The sequence below is a fragment of the Muntiacus reevesi genome, chromosome 3 (assembly GCF_963930625.1).
Source record: "Muntiacus reevesi chromosome 3, mMunRee1.1, whole genome shotgun sequence".
NCBI lineage: Eukaryota > Metazoa > Chordata > Mammalia > Artiodactyla > Cervidae > Muntiacus > Muntiacus reevesi.
This window is the reverse complement of record NC_089251.1, coordinates 7,062,847-7,076,453: the sequence shown is the minus strand read 5'-3', so window position 1 is coordinate 7,076,453 and position 13,607 is coordinate 7,062,847. Positions and strand designations below refer to the sequence as shown.

The 13,607-nt window shown below is 56.4% G+C and overlaps 1 protein-coding gene and 1 pseudogene across 2 annotated transcripts; one reads left to right on the top strand and one right to left on the bottom strand.

Moving 5' to 3' along the window:
- Positions 1 to 1,304: 1,304 nt before the first annotated feature.
- LOC136162650 (cytochrome c oxidase subunit 7C, mitochondrial pseudogene) lies at positions 1,305 to 1,496 on the bottom strand (annotated as a pseudogene).
- A 1,944-nt stretch (positions 1,497 to 3,440) lies between these two features.
- On the top strand, positions 3,441 to 12,761 carry DOLPP1 (dolichyldiphosphatase 1). Of its 2 annotated transcripts, XM_065928286.1 has the most exons (8): positions 3,441 to 3,533; positions 7,404 to 7,504; positions 7,716 to 7,800; positions 7,886 to 7,985; positions 8,206 to 8,304; positions 8,836 to 8,964; positions 9,435 to 9,524; positions 11,292 to 12,761. In XM_065928286.1, the coding sequence occupies exons 1-8, from the start codon at positions 3,458 to 3,460 to the stop codon at positions 11,326 to 11,328; spliced, it is 717 nt and encodes a 238-aa protein (XP_065784358.1). In that variant the 5' UTR covers positions 3,441 to 3,457; the 3' UTR covers positions 11,329 to 12,761. The 2 variants fall into 2 exon arrangements, with proteins under 2 accessions (XP_065784358.1, XP_065784360.1); XM_065928288.1 differs by lacking the exon at positions 8,836 to 8,964.
- Positions 12,762 to 13,607: the final 846 nt, after the last annotated feature.

Here is a 13,607-nt window from a genome sequence, read left to right as displayed (position 1 = left end):
AGTGGGGTCGGTGGTCACCCTGGGGTTGACTAGATGGGGTGTCAGGAGCTCCTGGAGCTCTGGTTCTCAATCTAGGGGGCTGCTAACACAGGTGTACTTAGTTTGCAAAACATCATCAAGCTATACACCTTCGACTTCTGGGTTTTCCTGTATGAAAGGTATGCTTTTTGCCTTTGTTTTTTTTCCCAAAGGCAAAACCAAACGACGGTCGTCTTTCAAGGTCCCCTCCATGGTCACCAAGAGTGGCCCTCAACATTTTGGGAGGCCAGTCCCCTGCCGGGTCCCTCTCTGCCTGCCCCTCACCTCCCCCTTGCCAGTTTCATTGTGCTGTTCCCTCCACCAGGAAAACCCCACCCCAGCCAACTCCCTCCCATTGTATAGTTCCTCACCCTGGCCGCTTCCTCCTCAACACTCTCTCTGAGGTGAGAAGATCCTGGCTTTCAGTGACTTGGCTTCTCCCCCATGAAATGCCTTCTAACCAGGGAGGGGCAAAGCAGCCAGACCAGGCAGCCCAGTCCCAGGGAACTATTCTGGGAAACTCACAGCTCACACCTCCTGCCTCTCAGAAGCTAACAGAGGCAGTGCCTGAAGCAGCTGAGGGCAGGTGGCAGGGAAGTGGGGCCCGCTGACCCAGACAAGCCCAGGCTGGGTCGGATGGGGCACTGAGTCCAGCTGAGGAGTCCCAGGGGACGTCCTGGCTTGCTGGTTGGTTCCAAGTCACCATCATCCCCCTAGTCCTTCCAGCCCCATCCATGGTGTGGACTCGAGCTGCCTGGCTGGTTCTCAGAATGAGCCACTCTGGTCAGGGAGCCACTCCGCTGTAGTCTCACTTCTCCTGACAAGCAATTAGGTCGTCTATCAGGCACGTGTTCTAGCATCAGCCTGGGCCAGGCTCCAATACATAACAAGCCCTGACTTCACGTTGCCCAGGTCTTCGCCAACTATGGGTGCAACCAGTTATATCAGAATCCCGGGGAACAAGAATGTAGACTCCAAGGTTATAACCCAGATCTACTGGATCAATCCAGGCACCGTTTTCTTTTTTTTTTTCCCCCCCGGATCAGTTTTATTTTATTTTTTTTAAAATCAAATACATATTTAATTAAGAAACAAATAATGCAATATTACCCAAATAAAATGTAAGCACGTGTTCAATTATCACGTTCCATATTTCAGAGAAGAGGTGTTAAGGATTTATGCCGTAAGTTTATTTACAAACATATCTAGGATGCTGAGTTCAAGGGTTTGATCCTTTTAAGAGATTGCACCTCTTAATATGTTCCTCTTCCTATCTGTCTCAAGGATTACTTTTTAAGCAGTTGGTGTCTTACTATAAAGAAAGGTGCAGCAAATCCAGACCCAAAGAATAAAGTCATCATAGCTAGTAACCTCCACTTGTTTTCCACTGAAAATGGTATATTCTTCCCTGGTCCCTCCTCGTAGTGGCTCCGATGAACCACAGAGGTTGTGAATCTTTGGATGCTCTGTCCCAACATAGCGCTGTTGGAAGCTCTACAAAAGATCCAGAGACTGAAGGCGGAAGAAATGACGGCTGCAAACTGCGCGCTGCTTCCTCACGACCTTCCCGGATCAGTTTTATTGGTCAATTTTTCCTTAAGTTATGTATCACAGTTTTCTGCTTCATATATATTATATATACATTTTTTCTGTTTGATTTTTTAAATTATCAAAGTATGATAACACATTTACAGGAGACTTGGGAAATATAGAACAAAGTTACATATAGTTCCACTATATATTACAATTATTTTTAAGTAGATAGATTTTTAGTTTGAGTTTAAGTATCAAACTCTCAAAAATTAATAGAATGAATAGACAGAAAAGTAGAAGGATATAGTAGACCTGAAAAGCACTATCAACCAAATCAACATAATTAAAATTTATACTATTTTCACACACCAGCAGGATACAAATTCTATTCCATTACAGTCCAGCAGTGGTCAGTGTTGGGGTAGGAGAGGGGATGCAACGGTGGGAGCCCAGTGAAAGACCCTTTCCTGGCCATGGAAACCTCTAAGTGAGATCAGACACCTGAGCCAGACTTGGCCTGGCAGAGGAGGGCAGAAGTGATGCATTCCAGGCAGAAGGAACAGCATATGCAAAGGATAGTAGACAAGAGGAGCCGGGCACCTTATCTAGACTGTAAGCACTGCAATCTAGCTAGAGAGATAGTGAGGGTGGGAGAGGGAGAGGTGCCAGTAAGGCCTGGTTAATTCATGCAACCCCATGTAGGACACTGAGAGGAATGTTTTGCGAACACTGAGGTATAGGTGTTTGCTTCCAAGATGCCTCATTAAGCAGCATAAATGTGACTAAATCAGTGTTAACCAAATGAAATGAGGGACAGAGTCTCTTAATTTCAATTACGCATCCATTCAGCACTAACTTGAGAGTCCCTTGGACTGCAAGGAGATCCAACCAGTCCATCCTAAAGGAGATCAGTCCTGGGTGTTCATTGGAAGGACTGATGGCTGAAGCTGAAACTCCAATACTTTGGCCACCTGATGTGGAGAGTTGACTCATTGGAAAAGACCCTGATGCTGGGAGGGATTGGGGGCAGGAGGAGAAGGGGACGACAGAGGATGAGATGGTTGGATGGCATCACCGACTCGATAGGCATGAGTTTGAGTGAACTCCGGGAGTTGGTGATGGACAGGGAGGCCTGGTGTGCTGCGATTCATGGGGTCGCAAAGAGTCGGACACGACTGAGCGACTGAGCTGAATTGAACCTTCCGTCCCATAAAGCATCTTGGGGGGCTGACTTGTGCGCCCCGCCCCGGGATTTCCCTCCCCCACCTTTAATAGAAAGGTCGTCCGTCTTGTGTGATCTGTTTTGTTGCCGGTCAGTAAAAAGGGCAAAGGAAAATAAATTTCCCTTGAGTCTCTGGCCTGTTTACTCGCATAACTAAGAGCGGATGAATTCAGACCCCAACGCGCCGAGGTTGCCTCCCCTCTTCGAGCACGCACTCTGACGGGAGCCCAGGCACCTGCAGACCCCGGGCGTGATCAGAGTACTGAGGAAGTCTTCACTCCGCGCAAGTCCCCGCAAAACCAAAGCTCCCACCAAAAGTTCAACACGCCCCCCAAGCTAGGGGCTGATTGGCCCGCCTTGCCCACACGGCGAGCCTGTCTCACCTTCTGATTGGCTGTTCTCTCCCTTGTTGTGCGCCGAAACCCTCCTCTTCTCTGATTGGTCAGGCCCTTACCTGCGCTCGCCCCGGATTGGGCGCTGGCTGGGACGGCTAACAGGCTCCTAGGGGCCCTGCGTTCTGATTCGCCGTACGGGCCAGCACCACGGCCTGCACGCTGAATGGCTGCGCCGCTACCTGTATCGGTCTCCGATTGGGTGAGAGGAGGCTCCCCAGCGTGATAGGTCAGGACCACCGCCCCCCTGGCTCCCCATTGGCTGCTGTGCGAAGCCCGGTCTCCGGGTAAGATGGCAGCGGACGGACAGTGCTCGCTCCCTGCTTCATGGCGGCCGGTGACCCTCACCCACGTCGAATATCCTGCAGGTAAAAGGCAACCCCGGCTCCGAGGATGACTTCCCGAGGCCGGCCTGTCAGTGCCTGGTGCTTTGGCAGGCGCAAGCCCGCGAAGGGGGCGCCGGGGCGCCCGGGTAGGAACTGTCAAATAGTGAGCCTTGGAGGGGTTCGGCCGGCGCGCGCGCCGCGCAGGCGCAGTGGTGTGGCGATGAGCTGGGCGAAATTGTGAGCGCCTCTCGCGCATTCTGCGGCTGCGCGTCCGGGGAGCTCCCCTGGGTCCCGGGGCGCCGGTGGGCTGTCTTGGGGCGGTGGTCTGGGTGAGGTGGGAAAGGATAACTGGCCTGGACCAGGGCCTTTCTTCCCTGCCCTTCTTGGAGCCGGAGAGGCTGGACTTTCTCCACGGCTCATAGGGAGTGCCTGGTTTCTGCAAACAGTGCTATTGGGCAGCCGTAAGAAAGAGCTCCCCATTGCTGGGAGTGTGCCAATCGAGGCCAGGCAGCTCTTCGTTGTTGGGGTACTTCTGATGCCACGCCCTGGGCAGAGCACTGCTCCACAACTCAGGGGACCTTGGGGGCAGACAGCGCCTGGAGCTTCCCGTTGGACCCAGCTCTAGAAGCTCAGGGCTTTCTACCTGGCAGGTCATGGAGTGACCTGTTCCGGAGGCGGTTTAGTAGAGTGCTGCAGAGCTTGGGTCTTGGGGTCAGAGTTCAAGCCTTGGCAAGTGACTTCACCTCTCTCTGCCTTTTCAAAGTGGAGCTGATCACAGTGCGTCCCTTCTAGTGGTGATGCGAGAATCAGAAACAGGAGGTATGAGAAATGCTGAGTGCAGTGCCTGGTGTAGAGTAAACATTCAAGAGATAATTGCAATGAACGTGATCACGCCTTCCCAGGACCCTCTCAAGCCCACGCCTCCATCTCTGTGTAGGATGGTTGGGTGTTGGGTGAGGCTGGGGTTGGGGGTTGTCTTCTCAGTGAGCCCTGGTGACCCCAGGAAGGGCCTGCTTGTGCAGAGACGTGAGAACCTAGCCCTGCTGAGGGCCCCCGGGCTGGATGCCAGGGAACTTTGACCCTAGGTGTTCTGGGTTCTAGTGGGGGGTGGGGCGGCCCTCCTGTTGCTCTAGCTTGCCTTCTGCCTGCCTGCCCACCGTTCACCCGTTATTCATTGAGCTGGTGTCCACTGAGCGCCTCCTGAATGCCAGCGCTGGGCTCCGCCCTGTGTTTTGAATGGTGAACAGATGGATATGTCCCTGACCTCCTGGACTGGTGGGAGGGGGGGACAAAATCCACCATACAGGAGGGAAACTGCGGCCTGGAAAAGGGAAGAGTCTTGCCTTAAGGTCTCAGCACCTTCATGATTTCCCCTCCCTGGGCAGGGAGTAGCTTTTCTGGGTGCTCACAGTGAGAGGAAGGAACCTGGCAGATGTGAGCAGCATGACTCAGGCTGTGATGAAGGACCCTTTTCAGGGACCAGAGGAGAGACCTGGCTGAGCCTGAGGGCCTCTTCTCTGGGGGTCTTCTAGTCCCCTGCTAATTCTTCTGTGACCCCCCTGCACTTCTCCTTCACACCCCTCGTCACACTGACTCTTGTTTCCTTCCTCCGTTCATTTACATCATTTTGTTTTTGTTTAGTTGCTAAGTTGTGTCTGACTCTTGGCCCCATGGACTATAGCCCGCCAGGCTCCTCTGTCCTTGGAATTCTCCAGGCAAGAATACTGGAGTGGGTTGTCATTTCCTCCTCCAGGGGATCTTCCCAACCCAGAGATCGAACCCATGTCTCCTGCATTGGCAGGCAGATTCTTTACTGTTGAATCACCAGGGAAGCTCTAACATCATTTTAGAGCCCAGTTAAGTGTCGAGTGCTGTGCTGGATTTGGGGGTCAAGTGAGGTGTAGAGATCCCACTCCTGCACTCATGATGCCTGCTTTCTAGAGAAAGAGAAAGATACTGGACAGATGTCTCCACTAATGAGTGGTATCATAAACGACGCCCTGGTTACAGATTCTGAGAGCTCTGCAATGGCAGGAAAGTGTCTTATTTTTTTTTGCCACAGTGGTGGGTGCTTAATTTATGTTGTGTTAACCCAGACAGCCTCCCAGGTGCGGGAAACCGTGTGCAAGAGTCCGGAAGTAGGGCAGAGCCCGGTGTATTCAGGGAACTAGAATGTAGTCCCTGGAACTGGAGCAGAGGGTGAGAGGGAAGCAGGGCCAGGATTGCAGGGTGTGATGAGCTGGGCTGAGGTGGGACTTACCCCAAGGGCAGAGAGAGCCACTCGGGGCTTTGATTGGAGAATGGTGAGGCCAGAGTCGCTGAGAGCATCTGCAGGAAGTTATAAGGTAGCACTTGCTGTGGGACAGTCCATGGAAGTGGCCAGAGGTTTGGGGGTGCCAGCCACTTCCTGTCTGCACGACCCAGGGTCCTGCGCACTAGGTGGACAGCTGAGAGACCCAGAATCTCAGGACTGGAAGGGGCCGGGCCACTGTGTGGATGAGGAGACAGAGCCCTGGAAGAGGGAAGAGCCTCACCCCAGTATCACTCAGCGGGCCTGGGGCAGCACTGGCTGATCTGTTCTCCCAGGCCAGTTCAAAGCCCGCCCTACCCTGGGTAAGTGTGGGCAAGGCCAGGTGTGTGCCCATCTCTTCCGCCTGGAAGTGGGGCTCAGCCCTGTGTGGGTACCTCCCTGCTGCCTGCACAAGGCCAGGCCAGTGGTGGGGCCCTTTCTCGATTATGGGTTCTCCAAACCTAAAAGTGCCCTGGGTGCCAGGGACCAAGGCGGGCGTCACACAGGCCTCACACGTCAAAGCTCCCATGGCTGGAGGAGGTGGGTACTGATATCCCTGGTTCACGGGTGAAAGAGCCGTGGGTCAGGGAGGTAAAGTCCTTGCCGGAGTCCGTGTAGCCGCCAGTGCTGGCTTGGGCGCTGAACCGCATACTCTGACCCCAGAGCGGCCACATGGCCGCCCTGCCTCCAGTGACGAGGGCAGCCTTTGGATTTGGTGTCAGCCCTGCCCTTGAGCACGGGGGCAGCTGGCTCTTGCTGGCTGGCTTCAGGATTCTCACACTGCCTCCCCCCCCAGGCCTTTCTGGGGCAAAAGGCAGCGGTCAATAGGTGGCCATTTGTTTTGCCAGTAGAGCGGCAGCAGGTAGCCATTACTGCAATAGGCGGCCATAGTGGGCATAGCAGACCGGTCTTGCTCCCTGTCTGAGTCTGCAGCGTGGACCCAGGTCCGTGTGCTGTCCAGAGAGCGCCAGGTTCCCCTGGAGGCCCAGGGCTTGGCTGGGCCCATCTTAGCACAGTGCTGTGTTCCAGAGGCATCCATGTGCCTGCTGGGCTGTCTCCTGGTCCAGAGTCCAGCCTCTGGGGCCCGACAAAGCCAGGTTCACGTTCCTGCTTTGGTGAGATAATGGGTAAGTTTAGTTCGGTTCAGTCGCTCAGTCGTGTCCCGACTCTTTGCAACCCCATGGACGGCAGCATGCCAGGCCTCCCTGTCCATCACCAACTCCTGGAGTTTACTCAAGCTCATCTGTCCATTGAGTCGGTTATGCCATCCAGCCATCTCATCCCCTGGATCTTAGTCAGATCCCGCCTCCTTCCTGCTGTGTGACTTTGGACCAATCACGCAGCCCCTTTGGGACTCACTGTCTGCATCTGTAGAATGGGCCCAGTGACGTACCTGCTTTACACTCACGATCTGTGGATTTGAGGGCTCAGTAAACGCCCTGGCACACTGTGTCTGTGGCCGAGGTGGTGTGGTCAGCCAGAGGCGGCTCCGGTCACCTGGCCCTGCCCTCTGGGCCCTGTTGGGACCGCTTCTCTGACCCAGGCCCGGCTTGACTTGCTGGGGGCCAGGCCGTCTTCGATGGCCGTGCCCTGCCCTCATCTTGTCCTCCCTGTCTTCCCAGGTGACCTCTCTGGCCACGTTCTCGCCTACCTGAGCCTCAGCCCTGTATTTGTCATTGTTGGTTTCGTGACCCTCATTATATTCAAACGGGAGCTGCACACGGTGAGTGAGTCCTGCTCCCCACGGCCCCACCCCGGGGAGGAGGGGCCTCCCCATCCCGTCCCAGGTGCTTTGCTTTCCCTTCCATGCCACCACCTCTCTTGAAGTGTGTGGAGCCTCCTGGCTGGTTCCAGGTCGTCCCCGGGGCTGGGAGGTTCAGTTGGAGGCTAGCAGGTTACCCAGAGGACCCGCTGACCACACATCTTCCCGGCAGATCTCGTTCCTGGGGGGCCTGGCGCTGAACGAGGGGGTCAACTGGCTGATCAAACACGTCATCCAGGAGCCACGACCCTGTGGAGGTAGGGCCCGGGCCTCGGAAGCCCGCCAGGTGAGGGCGTCCCTGGGAGGCCCGCGTCCCCCACCACGCCTGTTCTCTCCCCCCAGGCCCCCACCCGGCAGTGAGCACCAAGTACGGGATGCCCTCCAGCCACTCCCAGTTTATGTGGTTCTTCTCCGTCTACTCCTTCCTTTTTCTTTATTTAAGGTGAGCCTCTGCCCCGGCCGGGCTCGGCCAGGGACCCAAAGTGCCGCGAGCACTTGGGATGCCCGCTGGCTGGGGCTCGGCCTCTCCCAGGGGTGGGAGGAGCTCCAGCGAAGGCAGGAGGCACCCAGGGAGCCTGCAGATGGGGGCCGGGGGCTGTGTGTGCGGGGGGCCGGGGCCCCAGGCTGTGGGCTGAGGCTGCCTGACAGGGTTGTTTTCCCAGAATGCACCAAACGAACAACGCCAGGTTCCTGGACTTGCTGTGGAGGCACGTGCTCTCGCTGGGTCTCCTCACTGTGGCCTTTCTAGTCTCCTATAGCAGGTACAGCGGGAGGGGGCAGCGCCCCCACCCCCGCCCCCACCCTGCCCACTGAGGTCTGGCTGGATTCTGGGCCCTCACAGTGGACCCGAGCCCTGGAGCCTATGAGCAGGGCCGAGAAGGAGGCCCCCAGCCTCTCAGGTTAAAAGGCCAAGGCTCCAGCTGCCCCGTGCCACCCAGTCCTTGCTCTCTGCTCTTGGTGGGGGCCATGATTCCAGCGTCAGCCATCTGTTGCCGTGTCCTGAAGGAGCCCTTCACAGACATACTCCCAAGTTCGAGGGCTGGAGACAAATCCCAGCCAAGCCATCCCTTCACCTCTATAGAGTCGGGGGCGCCCCTGCTGGGATGCGGCCCCTTGCCTGATTCTGGAAGCAGCTCCGAGTCCGTGTGGCCCCAGGACTCTGTCCTCTCTGTGGGTGTCTCCCGTGTGTGTGCAGGGCTCCCCGGGGAAGCTGGTACTTGGGCATGGGGGCGCGGGCTGTGCGGGCTTGTCTCCGGCTGGCTCTTGTGAACTCGCCTCTGTCCTCGGCCCAGGGTCTATCTGCTGTACCACACCTGGAGCCAAGTGCTCTATGGGGGCATCGCTGGAGGCCTGATGGCCATCGCCTGGTTCGTTTTCACCCAGGAGGTCCTCACCCCGCTATTCCCTAGGATAGCAGCCTGGTAACTGCCTCCCGCCCGTGTTGCTGTCCCCTCTCCCCGCACCTTCCCAGACACTATGTCCCGGGCCCCCTCCCGCCAAGGGGCCTTCAGTGGGGGGAACCCAGACATGCCGACCCCAGCCTCAGTCTCCCGGGGAAGGCTCCAGTGCGCAGGGGCGTAGGAAGCAGGGCCCGCTCGCCTGGCTTCTATCCCCCCCAGGGGTTTTCTCAGTCCAGAAGCCTCTGTCCTCGCCTGGCCTCTCGGGGGCTTGGAAAGCAGCGTGTGTCCTTCTGGGCTGTATGTATCTTGGGGCCGTGTCCCAGCCTAAGTGTCACACCTGTGGCCCATCTGGGTCTCTTAGTGGCCTGTCTTAGGGCAAAGACTGTGATCAGCATGGGGTGGGTGTGTTGCCAGCCCAGTGGAGGCAGGGACGTCCGGCTTGATGACAGACCTTGATGTGGTCCTGGCTTGTGGGGTGTCTGTCTCTCCAGGCCTATCTCTGAGTTCTTCCTAATCCGAGACACGAGCCTTATTCCCAACGTCCTCTGGTTTGAATACACAGTAACCCGGGCAGAAGCCAGGTAAGTCAAGGGGACTGCGGTCACCAGGTCCTGGCTCAGTGGGGTGCAGCCCTCAGGCAGCACCGCTCCCATTTCTGGAAGGCACCTCAAGAACCAGGCCTTTGTCTAAGCACTTTTCTTATACCACCTCATTGAGTCCTCCCCTGGACCCCATTTTACAGATGAGAAAACTGAGGCTCAGAGAGGAGTCACTTGACTGAGGATATGCAGACCTCAGGTGTGGGAGCCAGACTGGGAACCCAGGCTGTTGGGCTCAGAGCCATGCCTTTAATCTCTGTGGCCCAGAACCAGAGAGCTGGGCGGCCAGGACTCTCAGGGGGCCTGTGTCAGTACCCCCCGGGACTCTTCTGCCCAGACCCTTTCGGCACGGTGAGTTAAGGGTACCTGAGGTTGCAGAGCAAGTCAGGATGGAGCTGACGTTGGCGCTTTCTGACTCAGCTCTCCTCTCCATGCACCTCAAATCCTGGGTGGGGTGCCCACTGGGGTGGGGAAAGCCTGGCTCCTTCACAGGTTCAGAGGGCAGCTGAGGCAGGACTGGGCTCCCATGCAAGCCTGGGAGGTTTCCTGAGGAGCCCTGGGTTCCTGGTGAGAGGAGCCACAGGGCGGGGTCCCCGCCGTCGGGACATGTGTCCAGGTCATCATGGTCTATATTATCCTAATGAACTTAGAGGTAAAGCCCTGTCTCCGCGAGGAAAGGGGATTTGAGGGCGTTAGAACAGTCAATCCCATTACTGGCGGACTCCGCAGCTGGCCCAGGCTCTCCACCTGGCTCCTGGAGCCGCCCCGCCGCTCCCTTCATTCACCGAAACTTCCACGTGTCCCTGCTCCGTGCCAGGCTGTGTGCTGGGGGCAGGCAGAGAGCAGGAGGGTGGTGGCTGGCAGGAGATGGTCACAAGGAATCAGGCACCTACCTGTGTGACTGGGGCCTTGGTCTTGAGAGCCTGCGGCGGGAACGTGATGCGGGGATGGGGTGGTTGGCCATGCTGGCTGGGAGTGGCGGAAGAAAGCGGGCCCATTGGAGTTAGGATTTGACAGGGAGAATGCTCTCAGCATAGGAAACAGCTTGTATAAAGCTTCTGAGTCAGCAGATAGAGGCAGGTGTGGCCAGAGCCCAAGGGAAGAAGGGGGCTGGCCAGGGGGTGAGGCTGGGACCGTATCATACAGGACCCGTGGGTACAGTTGGGTTTCTGCATTTCAGGTGGGACTCTTGACGAGCCCCATCCTCCTATCTGAGCCTCAGCCAGGCCCTCCAGGGAACAGGACTAGCCCTGATTCCCTCAGGTTCCTGAGCCCATTGTAGGCACAGCCATTCCCCCAAATCAGGTACTGGGATCCACTGGGTCAACAGTTCCCCTCTCTGCTTCCATATATCCCAGAAGGAGAACTCAACTATCTTCTCGTCTGTTTTACTTGATAATAACAGAATCCCACTTGTAAGTGGGAGCTCCCCAGATTTTCTGGAATCCAGCCAGGTCCCTCGTGCCTGTGTTCTGTCATCCTGGCCCCAGCCGTGCGCCTGGCTCCTGGCTCCGCACTTGGACTCCAGAGCTGAGCACCTGGGGTGCAGGCCCAGCTGAGACACTGACCCTCCCTTTGCCCCAAGTCCCAGGTCCCCGAGCACGAGCTCTGATTGGCCCGGCTCAGGCCAACCCCGGGGGCCCCTGGGAGTGAGCCTTCTCTCATTTTGATGGGATTGGAGGTAGGAAGGCGACAGCTGACTGAATGCCAGGCGCCCCCTCATTTGACCCCCCCACCCCCATTTTGTAGGAACAGACAACGCAAGCTGGGGACGAAGCTGCAGTGATGGGTGAGCGTGGCTGGCTCCAGCCTCCAGATCTGGCCTGCACGATTCCTTGCAGGATGGATGGGATGACAGTCAGAGGGACGAAGCAGAGACCTCTACAGACCCAAGTCACCGAGTGGAGCCTTTTTTTTGCTTATTTTAATTTTGATGAACAGAGTGGACCAAAGGGCTGAGCCAGCCCCTCAGCTAGGACCCTGGAGGGCCTGCTGCTGGGGGGGGTGGCCTCATGGCCAGAGACCCTCACAGTGCTGCTGCCAGCCCCCAGTCGGGCAGAGCGTGCCCTTGGCATGGGCACCGGGGTGTGGGGTAGAGGAGGAGGGCTCGCACCTCTGGTCACAGGGCCAGGAAATCCAGGTGGCGTGAAAAGTGCACACTATTTATTTTGGGGTTTTGTCAAAGGCAGATGGAATTTTGGAGAGGAGGCTAGAAGAGCCTGCTGTGCGGGGGCCTCCCTGCGTACTGAGGGGCCCAGGTCAGCTCCCCAGGCCCTTTGCCCTGGGCCCGAGAGGTGGCCTGCCTGGGGGCCCCAGGGGAGGGAGCATCCCCACGTCCTTCCTGCCGCCGATGCCATTCCAGAACCTCGGTCAGTGTTTCCTGCGTGGGGCTGGGCCCAGAGAGAGCGCGCGTCTGGCGCTGCTGTCCTTGTGTCCTGCCCACATCGACCCTGCACCACAAGGGCTTTCTCTGGTCCCCTGTCCCCAAGACAGTGGTCCCTCTCTGACAAAAAGAGCCTGCACATGTGGGTGAGCAAACCCAAGCTGTTTACAGCTCTTTCCTGTCCCGCCGTCCGGTAGTGGTTCGTCTTCATCTCCACCCAGACAAACTGCAGAGGGAGTGGGAACTGGTGGGGGGAGTGAAGCGGTGGTGTCTACTGTCTCGTCCCCCAGCCCCGCCGCCCCCCCCCCCCCCCCGTGTGTTCTGAGCATTCCTTGTCCTTCCCACCCCCTCTGAGAGGCTGGGAACCTGCTTGGGTCACCCTGGCCTGTGTCTGGGGTGTGGCTCGCAGATCCCCAGGGCCCAGCTCGGAGGCCAGCTCCTCCCAATCTTGAAGTCTCTTTGAAATGGAGTTGTGGAGAGGAGATGCTTCCAGACTTGGAAGCTTCTAGAGCGGAACCAGACTGCTCAGGACCTGTGTTCCAATCCCCCCCCCCCCCCCTTTTCTTTATGGAGGTTATTAACCTGCTGCTGAAGCACAATATTTTGGTGCTTTCTTTTCTCATTTGTTCAAGACAGTGTCTAAAGCCATTCCAGACGCCAGGACCAGGGGCCTAATTTTGGGGAAGGTTGGTTGGTCCCCACATTTTCCTTTCCTTCCCTTCTTTTTTTTATTTTTTACTTTTTTTGCCTGAGACAAGCCAAGTGTGAGGTGGTTTGACTTAAGAAAAATCAATGAAATTGTTTACTATTGTTTTAAAATAAAATCTTGAACTCTCGCAGCTTGAGCATGTTGACTGAGCTGATGGGAGGGGCCTGGGGCACAGCTGTGGGGACACATGACCCTGAGGGGCAAGGGGGTGTGGTGAAGACCAAAAAAATCCTAAGGATCTCCGAGACATCTCGTCCCCTCCGGCCCCCAAAACCAGGATTGGAATGGCCTCTGTGACCCTTGGCACCAGGATCTGAGGTCAGCCCCACCAGACCCCGTCTACCACCCTGTGCTGTCCTGGCTGGCTCTGCCCTCACTAAGCCGGGCTTTCCTCTGTGTGACTGACAGCCCTTGAGGACAGAGGACAGCCAGCAGATCTGTCCTTCCTCAGCTTCTGTCAGGATAAACAGCTCCACCCCTTGTTGAATTCACTAGTTCTTGAGTGTGCAGACAGGTATTGGGCTTTGAAAGAAAGAACTGCAAACTGACCTGGGTTTTGTAGGCATTGTAGGAGTGAAATGAACACAAGTCATTTCAAGGGTCCAAAGTGGGGGTTCTAACCCTTAATTCATTAAAGCTGATTCAGAAGAGCTTCACCCTTAGGGTAAAGGTGAATCAGAAGTAATCCCATCCTCCCATGAGCTCGAAGGCTGGGTTTGGTGCCCCACCGTGGTCCACAGAACCTTGACATTTAGTTCAGGTGACCTCACCCCGTGTGGGTGGCAGAAGCAAACAGATCTCTGGAGGAAGGAACCTTTGTGCTAGAGTTCAGTTATATATAGTTTTAGGAAATAACCATGAACAAAATACAAAGATGACCAGGTAGAAAAGGAATCACCACCATCCTTGAGAACCAGCAGGAAACAAGTATTAGGAAGAAACCCGCATATATGTCAGGTGCTGGGGTGATCAG

Excerpts from the sequence above, each read along its gene's own strand:
- DOLPP1 (XM_065928286.1), top strand. The coding sequence starts at position 3,458 with ATGGCAGCGGACGGACAGTGCTCGCTCCCTGCTTCATGGCGGCCGGTG. Across the intron at positions 8,305-8,835 it reads TTTCTAGTCTCCTATAGCAG|GGTCTATCTGCTGTACCACA; the intron begins GTACAGCGGGAG and ends TCCTCGGCCCAG. Across the intron at positions 8,965-9,434 it reads TTCCCTAGGATAGCAGCCTG|GCCTATCTCTGAGTTCTTCC; the intron begins GTAACTGCCTCC and ends CTGTCTCTCCAG.